The 24,826-nt window shown below is 38.5% G+C and overlaps 1 protein-coding gene across 6 annotated transcripts; it reads right to left on the bottom strand.

The window, feature by feature from the left end:
- Positions 1-616: 616 nt before the first annotated feature.
- RAD50 (RAD50 double strand break repair protein) lies at positions 617-22,516 on the bottom strand. Of its 6 annotated transcripts, XM_054841189.1 has the most exons (26): positions 22,462-22,516; positions 21,186-21,365; positions 20,700-20,783; positions 20,321-20,472; positions 19,523-19,708; positions 19,170-19,374; positions 18,552-18,680; positions 17,616-17,781; positions 16,559-16,752; positions 15,764-15,970; positions 15,188-15,370; positions 14,823-14,980; positions 14,098-14,273; positions 13,172-13,409; positions 11,620-11,809; positions 10,788-10,914; positions 10,360-10,553; positions 9,966-10,076; positions 9,396-9,488; positions 9,201-9,314; positions 8,289-8,416; positions 7,525-7,749; positions 4,518-4,603; positions 3,937-4,079; positions 1,435-1,568; positions 617-1,097 (listed from the first exon to the last, which is right to left on the bottom strand). In XM_054841189.1, exons 2-26 carry the CDS (start codon positions 21,312-21,314, stop codon positions 911-913), a joined length of 3,939 nt encoding a protein of 1,312 aa, XP_054697164.1. In that variant the 5' UTR covers positions 21,315-21,365; positions 22,462-22,516; the 3' UTR covers positions 617-910. The 6 variants fall into 6 exon arrangements, 4 of the variants coding, with proteins under 4 accessions (XP_054697164.1, XP_054697165.1, XP_054697167.1 ...); XM_054841190.1 differs by lacking the exon at positions 22,462-22,516 and having other exon boundaries at positions 21,186-22,109; XR_008579197.1 differs by lacking the exon at positions 3,937-4,079 and having other exon boundaries at positions 958-1,097.
- Positions 22,517-24,826: the final 2,310 nt, after the last annotated feature.

A 24,826-nucleotide genomic window follows, 5' to 3' on the forward strand; every position in this document is an offset into this window, starting at 1 on the left:
CTTTGCATTTTGAAGCTGCCATCCCTGTTGGCTTTCCGTTGTCACTCTGAGTGGTTGGTTCCCCTTGGCCTGAGGTCTGTAGGGCCATCGGGTGCTGCTGCACCAAGGAAACGAGCTTCAGGAAGAACAGGGAGTGGTGCAGGTGAAGCTCAGCATCCATGTAACAACTTGCCAAGGCATTTTTGTATCGTCTTCACAGAAATCGACTGTCTCCCATGGAGAATCAGAATATGACATAACTCTCATTAAGTGTCATCATCTTAAAGCAGCAGAGAGGTAAATGACACTAAGAAAAGAGAACACAGTTAAAATACACTTCTGTCATGCATTCACTAATTCATCCAGTTAAAGATGGGATTTTCCTTTAGTGTAAAGAAAGCTGTTATACTTCGTGAAGATTCTGGTTTTGAACAGAGTAATGTTACCTTGTAGAGAAAACAGAAGTTCTTCTTGAATTTTGTCTGGACTAGGTGGGTAGCTACGAACACGCTCCAACTAGAGAGACAGACATCAATCCTGAACTTGCCACAATGCAGTGATGCAGAGCAAGCCCTGTTCTAGTGACAGAGCTGCAGCTGTTCCAAATAATCTGCATCCGGGTCTCCCCACCAGGGCATACGCAAAGAATAGCACAACTTTATTTTCACTTTTAAAACATAAAATACATCTAAAAGTTAACTGTGGTGTATTCATTTAAATTCTTCCAAATTATGGTGATTCTTAAACCCAGGCACAGAAATATGTAGAAAGATACGCAGTTTAAGAGTCTAATAGTTTCAGATTCTAACTAAAATTGTTACAAATCCTCAGTAGTATATGATATAAAGAAACTGTATTTTCAGATGCCTTCGTCTGAGCTCTATCAAGTTAGGCAGCTAAGCCAGTCTGTAATATGTAATTACTTGAAATTCTAATGAACGTATGAGCCCAGGGAGCTGACACTGCATTTCATGATCTCAGAGCACTGGTCAATGTTCTTCTTTATCCTGTAGAACGTTTCCACGTATTCAGAACGGCCCAGAAGTTCAACAAAATCTTCATCGTGAGTTATCACCAGAAGCTGAAAGTTACGCTGCTGTGAGCGGCTTTTTATTATCCTACAAAGAGATATTATTTAGTGTATATTTATCTTAATCACACTCTGGTTTTAAATACATAGTACAAAAATATTTAACTATTGATAACAAATTACATGAACTGTCAAGCAATCTAATGCAGATTAACAACTCTTTTTACCCACATAAAAAATTTCCAATTTAAGAAATATTTTTCCTCTTCCAGATATAGGATAGGGAATCTAAAGCTACTGCTTTGCATGTACACTTGCAGATGTCAACAAAGATATGCCAGCTTAAAATATAATTCACTTCTGCCGATTACTATTAACATTTGAAAAATATCCATCTTTAAGCTTCACAAGAAGAGATCACTTACTCCACCAGGGCATGTGCAAGAGACTCTATGTTTTCGCGATCAAGATTGGTAGTAGGCTCATCTAATGCCAATATGCCACAGTTGAGACAGAATGTTTCTGCTAGAGCAAGACGAATAATAAGAGAAGCAAGCACCTAAGGAAAAAAAAAACACAACAAAACCCCCCAAAATCTCACTCTCTGAAATTTTTATAGAGGAACCATATGTAATGTGTTATTTTTAATGTCATCACAAACCATGACTAAAGTTTACATGACAATGTGCTGATAGTTCACAAAATGACAATAACTAATTAGTTACTGAAAACTACATTAAAACTTCAAGTTTGAACTGAGAGATCCATTTTACAAAGTACTGTTGGAAAAACATCAGTCAAATACTCAAAATTCAGGAGATACTGGAAGTAAGGATTGCAATCCGAAGTAAAGATATTATGACACTGTCATCTGCATCACTCCTATACCCTTTTCAAGCTCCATCCTACTGCAGCAGGGATGGTGGAAATCTGTACACGTATCATTAAGTTTGAGTTACTGAACTCCTGACTATTTACTAAAACTGAAGACAGTAGGATTTAACAGCTTACACGTTTTGTATTAACATGTCTAATTATATTATTATTATATCTCCTCAACTAGTGAAAATGACAGAACGCTCGATGGAAACTGTGCTGTCAAAAATACCTTCCAACTATCATGACTGTTGGCATCACAGTTCATGATCAAAGAAGAATTCTCAGAATATAAGCTAAGAAACTGTGAAGAAGTTTCACTCTCACTTACATAGGACTCTAACGTAACATCCTAGACTACCTTAGGAGAGGACACATTTTTTGCCTATACTGCTGTTTTATAAGATTTGGACTTCCCCCAAAATTAGTATGGAATTTTCAAAACCAAGTACGCATCTACACTCAGGTGGGAATTAATTTGACAGCATTTTTCATATTCGAGCAATGATACAGTATTCATCTTCTCATGAAATATCATCCTTTCATGATTTTATTATTGCATGCACTTAAAAATACTGTGTATCACTTTGTTGCCTTCCTTGATTTCACTTCCTACTACTGTCTGTACCATCTGGTCATGGAAAAGACCTGGTTGCCAATGAAATGCTGCTGGAGCAAGCAACCCAGTGGGAATTGCTACCCTGGAAGTAAGGAAGTAGGCAGTTTGTTACTTCAGACAATGGTGATTCTTCCTCAACATCAAAGAGATCTAAATCTGTTGCTATCATAACCCTTTCAGCTACTGCAGAGGAAAGGAAGTGAGAAAGCTCCTGTTCCTGCTGCAGAAGAGGAAGGAGAAAGTATCTCTGTCATACAACTGCAGTTTCCTCTGCTCAGACGTCACTGGCACCTTGCATAGAGAGATTTGAGGTCAGGGAGAGCCCTCCACATCTTCTATTTACAGCTGGTACAAAGGGTGGGCAGAAAGTGTTCATCAGGGAAGAAATCAGAGCAGCGCTGGCTGCATTTTTTGTCCCTTTCTACTACCTCTGCCTGTAGGAGGATCACTTGTTCTGATGGAAATGGTTCACCTGAGGAAGAAGCAGTTTCCTGCTGTAACGCTGCATGTAGCTTTGCTTGCCCAAGCTGCATAACTAATATGTCAAGTGTCAAATGGCTAGAAGCGTTATGGGGTTTTTCCATACCTCAGCTCTTTAACAAACAAACAAACAAACAAAACCCCAAACCATCAGTAGAGACAGTGATTTTGGAGGCAGATAAGGTTGGTGAGGAGTTCTTTTCTCTTGCTTAGGAATATTACAGATGCTCTGTCATAACCTAACAGGTGGAAACAACAACTCAAGCCCCAGTGTGTGAAAGAGTTGTGGTTAACTGTGCTGAACCTCAGATGGCTGGTACTGTCAAGGCAGGTGAGATACCAAGCCACTTGGCCAGTGTGCGTTGTTAAAGTAACGAGACAGCTGAACAGCCAGGCTGCAGAGCGGAGAGCTGCCACAGATATGACAGAATTAAATGCAATGCCTGAAAGCATGGCATGGTATGACATTTGGTGCCATGAACTGAAAGGCTACATTCAGCAGTAGGGGAGAGCAGCGTAACTTGGAGAAAAAGAGGTCTTCTCAGAGGTAGATGCAGTCGTGAAAAGACCAAGGGCCAGCCCTCAGGAAGGAAAAAACATGGGAGCAAGTCAACAGACCTAAAGCTATGGGAACCTCAGTGGTAACTAGCAAGAGACTGGGAGGAGTTGAACTTGAGGAGAGAGGGAAGTTGAACCTTTCACTTCTGCAGGGACTCAGACCAGTCCCCAACTGAAACAATGGATTTCGGCACCCCAAAACGATGTTCAGAATCATATATTGCATACTGTCAGCAAAATCCAGGTACAGAGAAGGAAAGTTGTACAGAATTGTAAATTAGAGTTGGAGCCACCTGTTCTTCATGGGCACTCTAGAGCGTGTTACTCTTTTGCATTCACCTGAGTGAGTTTTCAGAATCCTCTTTACCGTGTACTAAAAATAAAACGCTATTACCTTTTGTCCAGCACTACATCTTCCTCGCATATCCAGTGCTGTATCTCCCTTTATCATTACTACTCTATAATTGTAACTTCTTCTTTTATCTGAGGCTGAGACGTTCTCATCTGCATCAGAACGAATTTCTATATACTCAATATCTGAAAATGTGAAGGAGACAGTTTTTTCATTAACAAAAAATCTTTAAAAATATCATAGGATTAGACAGAGTTGAGAGGTATAAAATGCAGTAACCACAAAAATTCTATTCAGAACTCCCACTAACAGATACATCTTTGAAATTAATTTTTCCAAAACTAAAGGAAAGAACTCATGCAGTTCCACTGTCTCAAGGAAACCTTAACTTTGGAAAATATGGAAAAGGGAAAATTACCTCTATTTAGCCTGTAACTAACTACATAATCTGTAATAAAAGGGAGATCATAGTGGTGACCAACAGATGCAGCCTTTAGAATGGAAACAGCTATTTCAGATCCTGGATTTTCAATATTTTGAACAAACACTTTTCAGTATGCCGTGCTCAGTACCAAATGAATATGTATGGGCAAAAATAAATAAAAAAAAATTACATTACTTACCTTGTCCTCTGTAGGTGCTTCGCCAAAGGTCACGAATTATTTTGTTGATTTCTTCCATCTTCATGCTATGAAATGTCATTATTGCTCTGAAGAACAACAAAAAATGCAGATTGTTATAGGTGCGACCATAGACTGCTATGGACTACAGGAGCTTTAAGGAAGGCAGCAGCTCCCTTTCCATCCCCTAAATACTTTTACTTAAAAATAATAAGTACTAGTTCATTTTGAATGCAGAAGTATCTAAAGACTAACCACACACTATTGCGTGAACAATTCTACTCTCACAAACAGCTCAGTCTCAAGAAGTAGGAGAGTAATGAAGACAAGAAGATTTGCAGTCAGTCAGAGAGCAAGTCTACCTGTCTTTTACAGAGATTTTTATGTGTGAAGTACATTTTCAGACTGACACCAAGAAGACAAATCTGATGTTAAGTCTTCCAAAACAACAGTAGCTGAAATTACCCAAACAGACCTTATGACTGTTCTCTTCAGCAGCAAGAGTAACATAGGATGTCATGAATAATTTTAATTTTCAATTTAATTTCCCTGGTTAATATATCAACGTGACTTTAGTTCAACAATAAATGATTCCTTATGAAAGCATTCAAGGAAGGACAGGATGTTACATTTCTAACCCAGCTTTTTAAAGAAAAAGTGCTGTATAATGAAAAAATGCTTGCTCAACTTATGCCAATGTCTTCTTTCAAAAACTATGGTGGAAATAAAATATACCTCTGAAACAGACGTTAACATATACTTTTCCCACCTCCTTTCTAACAGGAATTATTTCCACCTGTTCTGGGAAATACTGAAGTATCAACTCTAATAGGATTTGTTAAGTCTGAAGAAAGTGTTTTTAACTATTTACTTACTTAAACCCAAGAATGCATTCCTCATAAATATTTATCATAAACTTTTAAATATTAAGTCAATAAAAATCAACTGACAGCACAGAACACCCAAAATGTTGGTTTTCCCAGCTACAGATACAGCTTTCAATCTCTGGCCATTAGAGTTAACGTTTTGTCTCACCGATTTTTCAGATGATTACCAATAAGTGATGCTTATCTATTCTTGAAATTACAAGACTGATTTCCTGTTTTGCCTTAAATAGAAACAATAGATGATTTGATACCATACAAAAAGATTCTGAATTCTAAAAGGGAAATTCTTAGAGTGCATTTCCATTTAAGCTGAAAGGGAAGAATTATACATACTCTGAACATTTTAAATCTTCACAAAAGAAATTCTGGATTAGCTTACATTCTAATATTAAACATATTTATTTTATCATTAAAACTGCTTAAAACAGGGTTCCTTTAGACCACTGTGTTTAATAACCATTGAAACCCATCTTCTCAACTTGGAAAGTTCTCATCTATTTAGTTTCTTTTCTTGACCATTATGCTGTACCTTCAACCACATTACTGTTCTTCTGTGCTCCTTTTCCCAGCACCACTAGACCCTTTTTAATAGAGGAGACCAAAATTCCACAGTATATTCAAGACATGGGTGTACTGGGAATTTATACAGTGGCCAAAATATTTTTTGTTTGTTTGGTTTTTTGGGTTTTTTTTTTTTTGTTCCCAATGTTCAAGTTATCTTTCTGTCAATGAGCATCAGTTTCGTATTTCCTGAAACATACCCACTGATTCAAAGATCCTTCCCCATCGTCCACCAAACTGCAATAGCTCATTGTGATTCCATCACTAGATCTGAACATACAGGGGTTTTTTTAGGGAGTCATATGTTTTCCTTTGTGTTTACAAATTTTGAGATGCTATTTTTGGCCAGTCAGTCCAAGAGTAGAAAACAAGCTTCCAGAAGAAGCAGAAACGATCACAAAGTTTACTACACTTTCCATCAAATGCAAGACATGCTTTTGATCTCGTCTTCTCTAATATAAGCACAAACCCACCCACACTGGAAAGGGGGAAAACACACCTCTATGTTGTAGTATTCTTTAATGAAAACACAATTGTTTACCTGAGAAGATAATCATGGGGAACAAGAAATCTACCCAGAATATCTTATTCATGTTAAGATATGACCAGAAGATGCTAAAACATAGTGCTACAGAAACAAAAGTAGTACAAGAGACTATGCAAGAAAGATCTGGGTTAATAATGAAGGATTTAAACCCAGATTTCACCTTCCCTAAACTCATACTGTGGAGTTTATGTATTTTGAGAGAACATGTGAGATAGAGTCTTAAGAAATGCGTTCTCCCACTGCGCATCCTGTGATACTTTCCTCCACTTCCCTCAAAAAACCCCAAAGAAAACCAAAATTACAGGAAGAAATGAAAACCATCAGCAATTTTGGGAGACACACTTACAAAAGCTTGAAGTGGAGGAAAAAAGGTACAGAGGAACAGTGTCAGAAGAACAGCCTGCAGCTCCACTGACCCTTCCACATGTTTTCATATGAAAAACAAAGTTGAATGTGTTTATTGTCTGGACATTCTCTAACCACCACAAGCAACACGGCAAAAGATAACTTCACGCCAAGAATTCAGCACAGAAGGCACAGGTGGGTGATGTGTTGGGTTCACTCACTATTATCTGTCAACTTGAATTGCTGCACTGCAAATATGAGTCCTAACACGTACAACCATAATTCAAAAAGGGTCCTACAGAGAATTGGGAAAAAAATTATAATGATCACTGGACTTATTTGTGACATTAAACTCCAATTATTACTATCAATGCATTAACTGTATGGACATTACATACATTCACTTATAAGTTTCCTACATCCTACCAATCCTGTGCTGCTTGTAGTATATTTTAACTTACTTTAAAAGTCGTATCTTGTTATGTTATCTTAATATTTAAATGCCTCATTTTGAAAAGAGAAATAATTACGTATCTCAAAGAATTGTATCAATTTACTATCTCTAAGTTACCCCATGAAGTCTGAAATTGAAAGCCGCTTTTGCTTCAAGGTTATCAATAGTAATAAAGCCTAAAACATTTAAGAATTACCCTCATATGACAATACTTACTTATCAAGAGCCTTGTAATAAAGGTCCAGATCTTTGTTCACCAGCTCTGTTGTTCTCATAACAATCATCATCTCCCTGTATTTCTCCTCTGCATCTTTGAACTGTGACTCTCGAAGTTCCTTTTTAAACCGAACAATCTCTTCCTCAAATCCACGTTGTCGGCCAAGTGCAACATGATGGTTTCTTTTCAGAGATTCTATTGTCTCCTCTAAATGTTTTTGTTCACTGTGAAACCATAATTGATATATGTGTCTTCTGAATTTAGTGTTTCACTGTTTTTTAATCAGGGTTTTAATTCTGAGTTTGTGTTAGTAGCTCATTATATTGTATCTATAAGTCTGTAACAGTTAAAATTATAGTACCGATGTCACTGAAATTAAGACATTATTGAAATAAAAATATTTTTAAGTTTAAGAACATATTCAAATCACTGTTCTGAGTGGGAGAAGCAAATTATCAAATTCAAATTCCGAAGTGCTACATGCAGAAACTTAGAAAATAATTAATTTCATAGGTTAAATTAAATTAGGATACTGAGCAAAATAAGATGAATTAATTGGGTAACCTCTAGAAAGCTAAATAAATGGTTCAACATAAGAACCAGCATAGGGCTAATTCCTTTTCAAAAGTGTTTATTATCTAAGCAATTAACATATAACTACTGAAATAAATGTAAAATTTGCTGCTGAGACCTAAGCGAGCAGACTGAAAATGAAATATTCTTATCTGGAAACATGAATTATTTCTGCTCTGAAGATGCTTACTTTTTCATTTGCGGGACTTTCATTTCTCCCATCTCCTTCACAAGGTGTTTTATATTGTCTTCAACATCTTTTAGCTCTTCATTCCGTTTCCTCAAAGTAAGATTATCCTCTAGCCACCTTTCCTGTATCTGTCTCCACAGAGAGCAAGAAGTTGTGTAATGTTTCAGTATATTGATTCTCAATTACAAAGTATGAGTTCTGCACAACTCTAAAACATGCTGCAAGCATAAAATAATTGACAATAACAAAAATTATCACAGTGAGAACTTATCTTGCGCTAGAAATAGGATATAATGGAAATCAGCAGTATTATTTCATATTTCAACCTGAAATAACACTTACAGTATTTATTGTCACAGGTGAACACAAGAGTGATCCTGTGTGCGAATATTAATCAATGTTTCAAACGGGGCAAGTAATTTAGGATGAGATTTAACAAAGCCCCCCATCTCGGTTCTACAAATTAGTTAGTGGTGGGGTAGAATGGGGGAAGACATCTTTCCTATAAAGCACGTCAACAGTATTTGAGATATATACACAAGAATTTAAAGTACATGACAAAATCTGGAGTAACTAGCAACTTTTGGTACCTTACTTCAGAAGGCAGGTATTCTCCACACAAAGATACTTTTGAAAATGCTACTACCCCAACAGACTTAATCCTTTTGGAAATACCACACAATGGCAGTTAGATACAAAGGTTTTTAAATATGCATCTACTTTTGCATATACAAATCTCAAGACTTTTTTTTCAGCCTAATGCATGTATAGCAGCTATTCTGACTAACAAACGATTAAGTAAATCAGGAGGAGACAAACTCTGCACCACTACAGACCTAGGCAGACTTAAACCAAACCCAGAAATTATTTCAACTATGCAAAATATACTTTACTGTAAAACAATACATCTACCTTTTGAGTGTCAATATCTTGTCGAATCATTTCCATCTCTTTACTTATCTTTTCCTTCTGTTTCTCACAGGCAGCTAACTGAGAATTTACTTCATCAAGTTCAGACTCTTTTTGCTAAAGAAATAAAATGGTATATGATTTAAACACAAGAGTGCTTTTAATGTCAACTTTCTATTGACTGGTTTTTTAGGTTACCTTTTTATAGTCGTCTTTTCCTTGTTGAATATAGTTTTCAATTTCTTTCACATACTTGTTTATATCCTTAACTTTCTCTCTTATGACATTTATCTGCAGGGAAAATATTTCAAATGAAATGCAGTCTTATGACCAAGAGCTGATATACTCTGTATCAAAGATTAGATACTGAATACCACTATTGTCAAAGTACAATTCCTTATCATAACTGCCTTTAATTTACTCAAAAGCTGACGGCTTTATTAAAAGAACAAGTTTGTCTCTTGGCAAGGACAGATTACAGCCATACTTGCTATTTCTCTTAGATCTAATGGGAACGGCTTTTAATACCATTGGTCGCTAAATATTGCCAAATGTCCCTAGAGGCCTTTTGACAAGACTGTCAAAAGTTAATTACAATTGAATTCATCTCCTGACTTGGTTATGTTCCTTTTCTTCCCTAAAAGTTGCACCAATCTGAAGCTAAAGTCACTGCTGTTTCCTAAAAGCGAACTCATTACCATGGCTTCCACCCATGCCTGAAAAACAATACATAACCCCATCTCCCAGCCATGCCAAAAGCAAACAAACCTTCTCTTGTGTTTCTTTATTACTTGCAGTCCTTTTATTCACTAGATCCTCCTTCTCCTCTTGCAGTTTTTCTAAAGTTGCATCCAAAGGAAATATCTGTTCTTTTGCTTCCTGAAAAGTAGTTGGAGAAAGTTCTTTTTGTTGTCTCATTCTGTTAAAGATCAACAATTTTTCGAGTGGTAAAAAAAAAAAGGTCATGTGGTTACTTTTTTTTGGGGAGTGAAAATATATATTAATAAAGTTCTAGAAATTCCCAAAGATAAGCAATACTACATTTAAACATTTAAAAATACATCTTATTTGCTAGGATTACAGATGATGTTACTTTTAACAAGATTGTTTTTTTTCCCCAGGACAATAAAACCAAGGGTTAAGAATTAAGAGTGTTTCCTACCTTGATCTCTCTGCATAAGGACTGAACCTCAGTGGTTAATTCCACAGTTTGTTCCTCCAGTTGTCGACGACGCTGCATGCTGCTGGAAATCTGAAGTTTCTCTGCTTTAAGCTCATTAACTGTACTCTTTAGCTGCTGAATCTGATTTTGCTGGTCTTGCTTGAGTTTTTGATTTAACTCAATTTTACCATTAACTGCAGATAAAACCAGACTGAAACAGTCAATCTGTTAGTAAAAACATTTGTCTCCCTTATGAAAATTAAACTCTAAATTAAGCTAGTATGACCCCCAAAAATCAAAACCACAAACTATTAGAATAGTTATTTCAGAATGTAAAATAAGTAAACTAAAGTTTACATTTTTAACAGCAGCAAGTTTAGAACATTATTTTCAATATAAAAATAAAGTACCAGTTTTGTATGACCCACCTGTATCCCATGAGTGTTTTTTCTCTTGTTTCTCTTGGCTTACTTGTAGAACAGTTCTACTTAAATCGACCCCTAGCAGCTTAGCCTCCTGCTGAGCAATTTTTCGTTCAACATCCCTAATATCAGTCTGAAAGCATGAGGAAAAGTACTGTTATTATTGGATTAGCGTTTAACAATGTATTTCTTCTCTTCGGCACAGAAGGACAAGCTTGGGGCTTGAGGCACACATGACTATTTGAAATGCTCGCAGTCCTTTGTCTGGCCCTAGGTTCTCTATACATGGTTGTCCCTCTCATGGATCTCAGCTGAGCAAAGATTTTGTGTTGGTAATAAAGGCATGAAGACTGTTCGAAACAGTCTCCTATGTCTGAATTATAAAACATGTAGGATATCCACTCCCCATTACCATATACTCAGCTGGCACAGAACAAGGAAGTGCATGACGAGATTTCAGAAAGTATACAGAGTAGATGCTGAGAACATGCTGAATGACGATGACAGAAGCCTGACTTTAAGGACTGAAAAACACTTTGGTGTACTTGTGGTGGTGCTCAAGGTCTGGACCATACCTCTTTTTCCCCGTTACTACAGCACAGAATTGAATCAGAACTCAAGGGACTCTGTGGTCCTCAAAAGAAAAAAAATCATTACATAAAAATTGAAGTTTTATTAGCACCAAGATCACAGATGTTATGCTGCCTTTTAAAGTATTTTTACTTTGCTTGAAAAGTGTTAAGACCTCAAAGTTTTGTCACATTATTGAATAACTACATATTTAAAAGCTAGCAAGTGAGTATCGCTTTATATATTAAAAGAAATTACCAAAGCATACCTGGTACCTTTCCATTAGCGTTATATCCTGTAAACGTGCTTTGGCACCCCCCTCCTCAGACAGAGCTGTCTGCAAGAGTGATTCCTGTTCTTCTATCTCACCCTTCAGGCCTGTTAAATCCCTGTTTGCGTTCTGTATCTTGTTCCTCAAGTCTGGTATGTCTCTATCTTGGAGTTCAACTACAGTTCGTCTTAAATAAAATACAAATTTGTAAAATTTCGTTTGTCAAAACCAGCAGCATAAATTCAAGACATTCAAGATCACAAAATCTGTGATATGATTTAATAGTGGAAGACTAAATTTACCCAAAATAATATTCCCTTAACCTTGCTCATGTTCAATTAAGCTAATATTATCTACCCAGCTGAGGGAAAACACCCCTCATTTTAGACTGGTGAGATGAAACAAACAAAAAAACAAAAGAGATTTTGTTTACTAACTGAATTACAGCAAGTGCTCATGAGAGGGTCTAAATCCACTGCACAGGAGTGCCCTCTTGTGAAGGAAAAGTCTATCCTCTAACATCCCCAAAGTCTCTCAGAATAGTCTGCAAATTTCTTGAGGCTAAAGCCTCTTCACCTACTGGCAGGAAACCTGCATACTCTAACTGCTGTTCATACGCTAAGAAAAAACCCACAAATAGGACTGACAAAAAGTCTTCAGGGCTAGTGTTATGTTTTGGAGGGAGGCAACAAGAAGAGAAAAAGGAGGTAACAACAAAACAGCCTGTCTAGTACTTTCATAGCTTTAAAAATAAAGACTAATTCAACCTGGAAATTGGAAAATACTGTAGGCACCTTTTCTGAATTTGTTAATATTACCTACACTTTGTATTACGTTGCAGGTTAAAAATCCAACAACATAAAACGTTTTTTTAAATAACTAAAATAAAGGAATAAATTCAGTCCAATCTACTGTGGGTTCAGTATCAGAGATGCATTCCCAAGTGATGGATCTGCACATGACTGAACCTCAAGAAAACATAAATGGCATTGTGAATCCACTACAAAATCCAGACATGCCTTTCTAGAACATCATAATTCATACAAACCTGCCAGCAACAAAAATTATTGTTAATGGAGATATAAATCAATGTATTATTATGGGATGTTTAATATAGGTTCAGTTCCCATTCTGTCTATACAACTTCCGTTTCAGCATTTTTAAGAAACATATTTAAGGTGACGTGGTATGAAAATATTTGAGTAACAACAAAAACAGCCTGTCCATTTTAAATTACAATGATAAAAGACAAGGAGGGGAACTGTGCCTGTATAGTGTAAATCATCAGTAGAAAAGTATATAACCACTTTTTCTGCCTCTCATACGAAGCCCCGAAGGATCAAAAATACCCAATACATAACATAATTTAATAAAGTCCAAAATAGCAGAGAACAAACACTAGCAAAATATTTATCTCAACAATGAGATTTTTGAATGAATTAACTAGCCTTAAAATAAAGCTTCCTTGATGACTGCATATTTTTTTATAATCAAAAAACCAAGCATTTGAAAGAAGACAGCTTGCAACAATATGTTTTAAGTACTTTACCTAAGTGGTTTAAGACTCATCATTTCATCACGTTTTTTCTCTTTTCTTTTAAGCTCAGACTCTGTTGACTTCAGTTTGTCTGGAGCAAGACGCAGCTTAGACTGCAGATCACTAATTACATCTTGCAATTCAGCCTCTGTTTGAAAAACTCTTTGACAAACTGGACAACATGACTGGTTCTCCTCTGTCAGTTGTGTAATGAACTGTGAATAAACGGCAGTAGCTCCGGCAAGCACAGCTGGTTTAAAAAGAAACAAAAGACTTTATGGTGAACAAACAGCACATAATCAGATCTAAACTAGGTATGTATTTACCATAAATGAAGACAAAATTATAACCCACAAAATGACAAAGGTAGGAAACCAAAATGCCCCAAGTGACCTGCTCTGAATTCAATGGTGCCCCTGCTTTCAGCAGGTTGCCCTACATCACCTCCTGAAGTCCTCACCAACCTGAATTATTGTACGAGTCTCTTATTAAACCATGCTCATCCCTCTGTAACTAACAGTGGAAGCGAGTACTTCTTCAGAAATTACTTTCTTTCGGTTAGTAGTGTAGGCCCTATGGGCCAAACCCGCACCAAAAGTGGCTGGTTCTGTACTTGCCCAAGCACTCAAAAGTTTCCTTAGCTCCGAGAAGGTCACGCTCTACACGCACAGTAGGCCAAAGCAGATAATTCTCTTATCATGTGTAAATGAAATAACTGAAAGAATTAAAACAACTGATCCTGCTTAAGCATAAAACAGAAACAGTAGTAAAGATAAGAAAAATTTGTTAAAAAAATAATAAGATTCAGTACTAATCTCCCTTAAGTCAGTTTCTGTGCAGATTGTTTGTCCTACACAAGCAACAGACTGTCTCAGTATCTGTGGCTTACATTTAAAACAAATGTTAGGGAAAAAAAGCAGAGCTGTAGATAAATTTACCTCGCTGTTTTGAACTTTTTTCAATTTCATCTTGAAGTTTGCTCAGATCACTGTCAAAATCTTGGCTTCCACAAACATCAAAAAGTTTTGCTTCATGAAGGGACAACTGCGCTTCTTTTTTCTTTAGCTCGTTAGTGACGTAAGTTTTATGATACTCTACTGATGCCAGTCGTTTGCTGAAACATTATGCATAAACTCTTTTATTACCAAAAAAATAAAGATTTCAAACTGTTTAAGCAAAAACCAAAACATGTGAAGCTAATCTGAAATTGGTATTACAGAGCTGTTCACCAGTTCTTCTTTAATGATTTTTCAGGAAATCTATAGTGTCAATTTTTTATTAATCTAAGTACATCATAAAGTGTTTAATTTTAATTCATTTTAATGTGACTTATAAGAAAGTCAGAAGACCAGCAATTTCTACCCCCAAGCATATTGATTCAGCTAGGATTAGTATAAACAATTAAGGATGTTCCAGAACAATACTTTGCTATCTGCTTTTAGTGCTGCCTTTGACATACTGCAAATGTGATTTTATTGACAAGCACAAACGATATCAGCTATACATTCCATAAATTGTGCAGGATGCTTTCTATGATTTTGCAGATACTTTAATTATTGTTTATTTAGGTAACAAGTATGTTAAGCATATTAAACTTTCCAACATTTAAATTCATAATTACAGAAATACTAATGGAGACATAATCAATTAAGTTAATACCTACTTAAGGTCAGCAAGATTATCCCTTGTCTGATTAATCTTTTTATTTTTACCATGAAGCCAGTCTTCAAGTTGGTTTTTATTCGGAAAGTATCCCAACAGTGATGTCAGTTCATCAGAATGCCTTGATTTTACTTTTCTAATCTGCTCTTCTTTGTCTGCCTGGGGAAATGAAGCATTTTTTTAAATTAGTTTTTTCATATCGTCAAGTTTATGCCACTCAATGTGTTCATGGAGTTAATAGCTTCTATGAAGTCAGATAGAGGCTTTACATATGATTGTTGATAAACACCTGAAAAATACACAAATCTTGAAAGGACTTCATTAATTTCATGACCCTCTCTTATGAGATTATGATAGAAAAATTACTTTGTCTTTCTTCAGCATCTCCATTTGGGTAATCGTCGTGGTATGTAGATTCAACTGTTCCATCTCTTGATCCAACCTCCTAAGAGCTTTGTCCAGGTTTATTTTCTCATTTTGCAGAGTTCGTACTTCTAGTTCGAGTGCTTCTACATTGCTGTTCCTCTCTGCCTTCTCCAGCTCGTGTTCCTAAACAAAAAATAAAAGCCCAGAAGACTTAAATAATTACACTAATCAATAAAGTTCTAACTAAAGGAAACAAAATATTCTTCTGGCCATATAATTTAAGACTGACTAATCTTATGATACCACCAGTTGTGGCTATTACCCTATTTATAACTCACCAGGCAGAAGCAGTATATTCTATGCATGCACTGTACAAAAACAAAGCAGTGAACAGTCCCTGCCCCAAAGGGCATACCATCTAAACAGACAAAGCATAGACAGGGTATTAAAAGGGAAAAAATGCAGCAGATGGAGTAAACATCAAGGGGTTTTTTTTGTTTGGGGTTTTTTTCTTTGGTGATAAAGCCAAAAGTTTTACTTCAAACTCCTATACATTTTTCAATTACATTAACTTACTGTCTTGACAATCTCCTGATCCAGCTCCAGAATTCTGTCTGAAAACCCCTCCAACTGCTGCAATTCGTATTTTACATTCTTCAGCTCAACTTGTTTCCTATTTTGAATGTCTGATTTCAGGTCAATGGTTCTTTCTAATCCAGTTTTCTTGTCTCTTATTTCATCTATCTGTTTTTGTTTCATTGCTTCTTTTCGTGCAAATTCTCTCTGAAAGAAGTCAGCAATAATATACTCAGTATTTTTTTCACAGGAAAACAACATTCAAAAACACTTCCTCACACTAGTTTGCAAGTATTCACCAGTGTAAGACAAGGCATCGAAATACTTAGATAACTAGAACTTGTGAAAAATTTTCTGCCAAAATGTTTCAACAGGAAAACGCAGATGCATCATACCAGTAGTGTTCTGTGACAGCAACTCCATTTTGAAGATGACTTCAACAAAAAGTTGCTACCAGCAATTTAAACCAGCTGCCCATTGTAATTCTTCCTCAGGCTTTTTAGCTTGTCAGCGATCCACCTGCACGAGAGGGCTGCTGAGAAAAACCTATCTGAAGAACTGCCTGTTCAATAGCTTTGGCAATTCACATCACTCGATGACCACTCAGTTCCAAAACTAATTTCCATGGAAAGATTCAGGCAACTCATAATAAAGAATTCTAGAAAAAAAAAAATGGCTTCAGTTTTTTCCCCCCAATATTCTTCCTCTTCCTCCCAGCGCCATGAAGACAAATACGGACCAATAACACATTAATAACCAATACTAACTATACTACTAAACCAACAAAATTCTTACCATTAAATGGTTTGCAGCTTCTGTATCTCTTTCCTGTCTCTCCTTCAACAACCTCTGAAAACTGGTAATGTGTCTTTCATTAAAAGGTGCTCGCTCAAAACCATCTAATTCCAGCTGTGCTGCCAAAGACTGAATTAATGAATCCCTCGTTGTAATGTGTTCCTGGTGACGATCTGCTTGCAGTTGCAGACGACCTTCACAAAAAGAAAATGTGACATAATCGCTCAAAAACTGAGGCAGAAGATACATTTAGAATTCAGACAGTTGCAACAATTTTCTTAAACTCTTTGCAACTGGAATCTTTTGAAACAACACAAAAAGCTCCAGAATAAAACCAAGCTTTAGCTTGAGAGATTGCTATTTCAGGTAACTGATTTTTTATTAATTAAATAAATCAAGAATTTAAAAGAAAGCTTCTTCAAATACTGGAAATATTATTCTGATAAATATAAGCAAGGCCCAAACATATTTTACGTAAGCATATATTACGTGTCTTGAGTATTACAGCTCTGCTGAAATTCCCGTAGTCCACAGAGAATACAGTGTATATAAAAGAATATTATCCTAAAGCCCTCTGACTAGCCCCCCAGCCCCCACCTGAGACACTGAGCATGCCAGGCATTCAGCTTTCATGTTTTTCTTGGTTAAAACACACTTACACAATCACATCTGGTTAGCAGACATTTCCATCACCTAAAGAAAGTACAAGCTCAGACAGTGAAAACAACTGTGGTGTAAACAAACTGCTACGCTAACATTGTTCTATACCACCATAAATTGTTTTGAGTATTTTTATAAAGAATGGTCCATTTAAGAACAAAGGTACTACACGTTGTAACTCTACCTCAAAACAACAAGCGTACGTTAGAAACTCCAGGAGAAAAACACTAAGACCTGTCCACCTGTGAGATTCTCATACCATACTGTGCAGCCGGCCCCCAGCTCATGCACATTTTAGGGCTTTTGTCCAGTTCAAATCCCTTCAGTTCTTATGAGTAGTTCCATTTCAGATCTCAATTACATTAAAAAATAAAGTTATAGATGAAGTCTAAAATACCTCGTTCAATAAGTAGTTCTGATTTTTCACTGTTAAATCTCTGGCATTCTTTAGTGGCTCTATCTAATTCACGCTTACAGTCTGATAATCTCTTCTCCTTCTCCTTCACTGTTCTCTGGTGGTTCTGGTATCTGTCCCTTAGTTGTTCATCTGTTCCTTGAAAAACCTGTACACCAAAATCAATACAGAATAAAGTTAGCTTTTTAACTAAACTTATAAGCCAATTAATGACGGTTTTTTAAAAAGAAGTATAGTTTTTACCATAACAGAAGTCAAGGAATAAGAGATAAACACCTCCCATACAGTATTTCTATACTAAGATACATATTAAGAAAAACTGAATATGCTGCAAGCAAAACTGGAAAAAGAAAATCTATTTTTCTTAGGTTGATAAAACAAATGAATCCAATTTTTACCACAAAAGAGTTTCTTACCATTTCTCAAAATAGTTTCAAATGCCTTGAGATAATCACAACAGAAGACTGACAATTATTTCTTATTTTATGAGAAAGAGATCATCTCCAGGGAGATGAACAATATTAACGTCAGGACGCATCCCATACTGGTCAAAAACAAGTGTTGGCTATCGTCAACATATTGTGAGACGTAGATATTTTCTAGTTACACACCGCAGGGCATTGTTACCAGAAATTATCACTTTTATGAAAATTTTTGTCAGTATTTGCCTTCCTGGCAAGCTAGTCTATGGTGGAGGGAAAAGTTACAAAAAGCAATTTAACCCAAATTACGCAGAAATTGATACAGCTCATTTAAGCCATATTTGCAATATCTGATAATATCAAGTGAGCTATGCAGGCTATGAAAATGTTCTTCACCAACATTTGATGCATAATGAAATATATACTTAGTTCACTTGGTGGCAAAAGATAAGATTCTTCAGCAGAAAGAATAGCAGCACGGAATTTAAAAAGCAACCTTTTCCATCTTCTGCTGCAAATCTTGATTATCTTTCTCCATTTGCCGCCTCCTGCTCTCCAGGGCTTTTACGTCGTTGTCTAGCTTCATTACTTTTATAAGATTCTGTTCAACTGCTGCCAGAGAACTCTGCAAAAGGAAAGAATGCTGTAAGTAAAATACCCCACCGGCTCAGGAATCCCATAATCAATTGTTCTATACAACACAGTCTAAGTGTAAAACCTGCAGCTTTACAACGTATTTTCTAAAAATAGGAGGTTTTAAGTTTTAGTTTAGTTTTTGTTTTAGTTACAATTTATAGTAGTACTAGTTACTAGCTAAATTTGAGAAAAAAGAGATTTTAAATTAAGCTATGAAACATCAATGCTGCTACAAGAATTTCACAAAGTTCTTAAACTTCCAGTGACTGTTTACAGATTAGACCAGCATCTGCCAGGTTTATTGAGGTATGCTTGGTTCTGCTTCAGAGCAAAGGATTAGATAACACAACATAGAAGTGCAAGATTTTAATCAAGAAATTTGTCCAGCTTTCACATTTTTCTGTGTTCTTTAGTACTTATGTATGGTTTTGTAATCAAGTCTGTATTAAGGTCTTAACATAATCATCGCGCCAATTACCTTCAGAGGATCAAGTTGACTCTCAATAGATCTGACATTCTCCTTAGAAGCTGCCAGTTGAGCCTCTCTATTGCTAAGATGATCCTGGATTTCCTGTGCTTTTTCTTTATTCTGTTTTAGGTATTTCAGTTCTGTCTGACACTCTTTTACTTTCAAGCTTTGCTTCAGTCGTACCTGACGGAGAGTTTCGAGTGCTTTAATATACCTTTGAAAAAAGCAGAATTTCAGATTCTATTGGCAACATAGCAATAGTGACGTATGAATCAATCCCTTAGACATTTTCATTAACACCTACATTACTAGAGAAGACGTTTCTTACTTAGTTTATATTTAATTACAGTAAAGAGAAAAACCTTGTTGCTGAAAAGATCTCATCAAATTTCTGTTTCAGGGCCTTCCCTTCACTTAATGGCCAGTTGGATTCTTCTTGGTGGCAGAAAATGACATTGTTAATCACCGATTTGGAAACGCCAAGGGCACTGATCATCTCTCGATCAATTTCTGCACACTTGGAACTCAGACTGACCTTCTCGCCATGCCTATAGAGCACAGATAAAGAAATTCCCAAAAGAAGTTACTAGCAAATTCTTTTAAAAGTAAACTGCATTTTAAACAGTATAATCTCATTGGAATGTACCGATTCAAAAACTTAATGAGAAACGATTTTTAAACATATAATTACCATGTTCAACACATGTATTTAACACTGTCAGTATTTGTAGTCAAGACTATGACACATTTTAAAACTGCAAAACCACCAGAGGGAGTGAAACCGATCTTGAATGAAGTGAACAGACTTCTTAAATAGCAGAGACCAGGGCCAACAACGATCTGAAACTGAAAATGGTGCCAGAAGTAGTAAAGCCTACATACTCCACACAATGCTACTTTCAAACCGTATCATTATTAATCCAATTTTCAAATAAATGCAAGTCAACAGATATAAGTAGTTCTTAAAGTAGTGGCTGTCAAACGTAGGATTTTTGAATCAACTAATAGGTAAAGTGATGAAACTACATAGCTTTAACGTAAGAGCACTGGTAGCTACTTCAAGAAGTACGTTATGAAGTTTTCTCATCTTATAAACAAATATATACAAAACCCAAACTGATCTTCATGTCAAAGTGAGAAAAAAAAACTTGACAACTTACTTTGTTCTAGTAATGACACCTTCAAGTGTTTTAAATTCTGTTTTCTTGCCTTTCTGGGTACACACCATGGATCGCTGGACAGCTACGAGCTCTCCATTTACATCTCGAAACTGTAATCGAATCTGAGCTCTAACATCTGTTTCATTGGCAACCTTTAGTAAAATTAAAAAAAAAAATTAAGGGAAATTCTTCTCAACCTGCCTTCCCAGCTGTGCGCAATGTTCTCATCTCCCCCAGCTCTCTGTTTTTCCTGGAACAATATGGTCAGGTCAGGTCTGCTTACAACTCGGGCATCCCTGTTTTCATCACAACACTGAGTGCAATTAAGTCTTTGACTTAGGAGTAAACACAAATTAAATGTAGTCACTATGGCTTTTACCTTTGGATCGTGAACAAATGAGTTTCCTTTGGTGCCAGGAGGAAAATCTCCAGTGGAAATATATTTAAGACATTCAATGATGGTCTAAGAAACAGAAATAAGTATATAGTTATAATAGCAATTTAGAGTAAACGAGATGGGCTACAGGCAAAACCACAGTAGCAACCCAAATATTTACAAATGAGTTAAATATGCAAGGAGAGAAAAATAAGAAACAACATTTTATTTTTTGAGTATCATGAGAATAAGGTACTTTGCAAAATTGGCTTTAATCAGGATCTGGATCAATTTCCTATGAAAAATATCAACCGGTGCTCTGCAAAATCCAGGCACGAAAGCAGACCTCCAATAATGCTAAACCCCACAATAGTTACAGTAAACAGCAAGATTTTTACATATTATCAACACTTTTCTGTAGAGATCATTACTCATATTTTGAGGCCTTTCAGAGCTATTTACAGTGCAAACCCATATAGTAAGCCTTACCGTTTTTCCTGCACCATTTGGTCCCACCAAAATAGTTAATGGATTAAAGAAAGTGATAATTTGTTTGTCTTTATCCTCTACCCCAAAACTCCTCACTCCGAGGATACTCATTTTCTCAATCTTCGACATTTCTGCAGTTCTTCTTCCCTCCCAAAGTCAGAAGCGTAAACGTTATAAATCCTGTAAAATAAAGCTTTGTGTAAAATCTAGAAGGCACAAATCACAGCGTATCACTGAAAACTGACGATGCATCTATACAAGCACAAAATTTTATGAACATCTTTAAAAACACAGCTAAGGCTCTTAAGTTACGGCTTAAGGTACAGAACGTACAAAGGCAAAACACTCATGTGTTTTAAACCGAGAAGTTAATCAAGTTAAAAGAAGCATCATACTATTTATCATTAAATCAAAAACAACGGCCAACAATAACCTTTACTCCATGTCACAAAACCCACGCACGCCCTTTCAGAATGCCTCAAGCACAACAGAGGCCCCAATATTTTTTTTCCCTTTAGAAATCCAGTTGTACAGCAACACCCAACACTGCGCAAGCTTCGCTACTGCCCGCGTTTCTCACAGGGCCGCGTTCAAACCCGTACAGGACACGGAGCACTGCCTCCGTCCTGGGGATACCAGGGGTGAGAAAGAAACGCGTCCTGATGGATGATACCAGGGGTGAGAAAGAAACGCGTCCTGATGGATGATACCAGGGGTAAGAAACACGCCGCAGGCTCTGCAGGCCGCGGCTGCAGGGCCCTGTGCACGCATGGGAGCAGCCCCCGCCACGGGCCGGGGGAACTGATGGAGGTAACCCCTACCCCAAGGCCCGTTACTGACCCCGCGGCAAACACGCGTATCTCAGCGTGTATTGGGTGTGTTTCAGGTGTTTCCTACGGCCTAAAGAGCGCTGCTCAGGGCGCTCCCGCTCTCCCCTCAGGGCTCTCGCCGTCCGCCCCCCCCTTCCCCCCCTCCTCCCCCGGGCCGGGGACAGGCCCAGGCGCGTCCCGGGCCCCCCGAGGCGCCTCAGGGGCGGCCCAGCGAGACTCGGCCCTGCCAGGCCACCGCTGCGGTTGGGAAAAGGCATTTCCTGGAGAAACCCCGCCGCCGGGGCAGAGGTGGGCAGCGGGAGTTCCCCGCCCGGAGCCCCGCGCTGCAGCGGGGGTGGACATTTTCCAGGGACAGACGATGGCACCACCGCGGCGAGGGCGGCCCTTCCCCTCCCCGCTACCACCCCCCGAGCCCGCCGCCTGCGCCGCTCCCCCAGCCCGGTCACCTCCACACGCCGCCGCGGTCCCGCGCGCCCCGGCAGCCACCGCGGCCGCCGCCGCCCCGCCCCGGCACTGGCGGGCCCCGCCCCGGCCCGGGCTCGCTACCGCCCCCCGCCGAGCCCGACCGCCCGCAACCGTAGGCCAGGGCTCCCCGGCCGTCCTGCGCATCGACCCGGCCGCTTCGCCTGCACTGGTCCCCCGCCCACTCTTCTTCCACAGGCCGTGTGGGGCGAGGGGGGAAGGGGGCAGCGATGGGGAAACCCCACTCCAGCTCCTCCCCCTGCCCCTCTCTTCATCCCCCTGCCCCTCTCCTCATCCTCATGGCCCCTTCTGCTCATCTCCCCGGCCCCTGTCCTCATCCTTATGGCTCCTTCTCCTCATCCCCCCAGCCCCTCTCATCCCCCCGGCCCCTCTCCTCATCCCCATCGTCCCTCTCCTCATCCCCCCGGCCCCTCTCCTCATCCCCATCGCCCCATTCCTTGTCTGCACAGTCCCTCTGCTCTCCCCCCAACCTCTCCCATCCGCCCTGTCCTGGAGACCCCCAGTTGCACCCAGCGATTCCCCCCCCGCCAGGAAGCCATTAGCACTTTTATTAAAAACACAATTGTAAAATAATAATTTCAGAGGGTTTTAAAATGTTTCCAGCCTGCTGCCACAGCTCGGTGCCCTGCAGTGCTGGTACGGCAGCTATGGCAGTGGAAAACTCCAGTCCTCGCCCCCAGAGCAGGTCACCTGCTGGAAGACAAATCTTGCAGCCCCGTCATCGAACGGAGCCGAGTGACAGTGGATCACCCCACAGACAAACCCCCTTTTTCCAACAGTCTGATTAAGTGATGATTAAACCTGGGGGTAACTGAGTTGTGGGGAGCATGCATCCCACTTTTAAGGCAAATCTGCGTATCCCCGCAGCGATCCGTCTCAGTGCTTTCTGGCTCAGAAACCACATTTCCGATGCTGGCTTTGATGTCCGCTCATTCTGCCTGTTACGTGCTGTTGAATCAGAGCCAGCATGGGATCGACATCCCGCATGCAAAAAGGTGGCACAGCATCATCGTCATCGGAGCTGCTACGGCTACCTGGCTGCAGCAATGCCAGTCCTGTGAGTGCTCCAGTATTTCCAGCAATAGCATGAGTCTTCGGGGCTGTGGGTGAGCGATGGTTCACGATGACGCTGGCGGTAGTGTAAGTGTGATGCATCCCTCTCTCGCGGCGACAGATGAGAGTCAGGAAATGGTTTGCAAGTCTGAGGTGTAATGTGATCGGGTAATTCACCTGCCTCAGTAGGAAACCTAGAATAAAAGCTGCAGAAATTCCACATCAATCTCTTTGTGGTCAGTGCAGAAAGAGGATAAAATGTAGTCATATATCTGATTGTAGGATTACTCCGTTTAGGTTTAATTTGGGGGGAACTTCCTTTCAAATCCATATGAAAAATAAGGAAAGAATGAGTAAACTGAGTGGTGTAGGATATTTTTAAAGCTAACATCTTAGCAGGACTCAAAAAAGCGTTGGGCATACAGAGAAGTGCTGTTAGAGTAGGTGAAATGTGTGAGGACCCTCCGCCACGTCCTCCCGAGGAGAGCAGCGTCTCCTGCACAGGGCAGCTGTTGCGAGGCACTAGCCCTCATACTTCGGCTTCCGATTTTAGAAATTCAATGCAGGTCATTGTGATCGTTCGAACACCGTTCTGATGCATGGAGTGTGAAACGCAGGCGGGTGGCCTCTCATTAAGGAGCAGTGTTGTACTTAACAGCATACAGTATTCTTTTCCACATCTTACAACCGCCTACAAAAATTGTTGGAAATAGAATATAAGGTGTTTGTAAAGAAACAATATCACCTTCGTTACCAAACCTACTTTTTATTTGCTCATCATTTTTGCAAAAATCTGCCTTGGCAGTTATCTTGTACAAAGATGAATTTTGTCGGACTTGGCAAAATGTGAAAAGAAATTGCAGCAGCTTTTCACATTAAATGCAAACAGCTTCCAGGGTTCCATAGACAGCTCAATGGCAGCTGGGCAAAGCAACTTTGTGCTTCTAGGTGAGTGACTCCATCCATTTCTATAACCTGGAAAGAAACCCAAAGAAAAACTCCTTTTCCTAATTAAATTAGAAAGCGTTCAGAAATACCTCCTATATGGATCCAAAAGGAGATTGCTAATTAACGTAGTTGCAATTCCACGCAGTTTTTTGCCACTAAATCCACCTGTTTTGTATACTTTCTTAGTCACAGTGCTAAGTCTGATTTTATTTTTATTTTTAGAAAAATAAGAAGAAACAAGAGAAAAAAATGAAAATATACCTGACACCTTCAGCAAGAGTGCATGCTTTATACCATCTGTATAATACAGATCCTGCTCTTGGCTGC

Source organism: Grus americana, chromosome 14, assembly GCF_028858705.1.
Source record: "Grus americana isolate bGruAme1 chromosome 14, bGruAme1.mat, whole genome shotgun sequence".
In the NCBI taxonomy this organism is placed as follows: domain Eukaryota; kingdom Metazoa; phylum Chordata; class Aves; order Gruiformes; family Gruidae; genus Grus; species Grus americana.

Bases quoted from the DNA above. Each gene is read 5' to 3' on its own strand.
- RAD50 (XM_054841189.1), bottom strand. From the start codon at position 21,314: ATGTCGAAGATTGAGAAAATGAGTATCCTCGGAGTGAGGAGTTTTGGG. The intron at 11,810-13,171 runs GTAAAGTACTTA...ATTTTATTTAAG, and splicing joins ATGAGTCTTAAACCACTTAG to ACGAACTGTAGTTGAACTCC. The intron at 1,098-1,434 runs GTAAGTGATCTC...ATCTCTTTGTAG, and splicing joins CTTGCACATGCCCTGGTGGA to GATAATAAAAAGCCGCTCAC.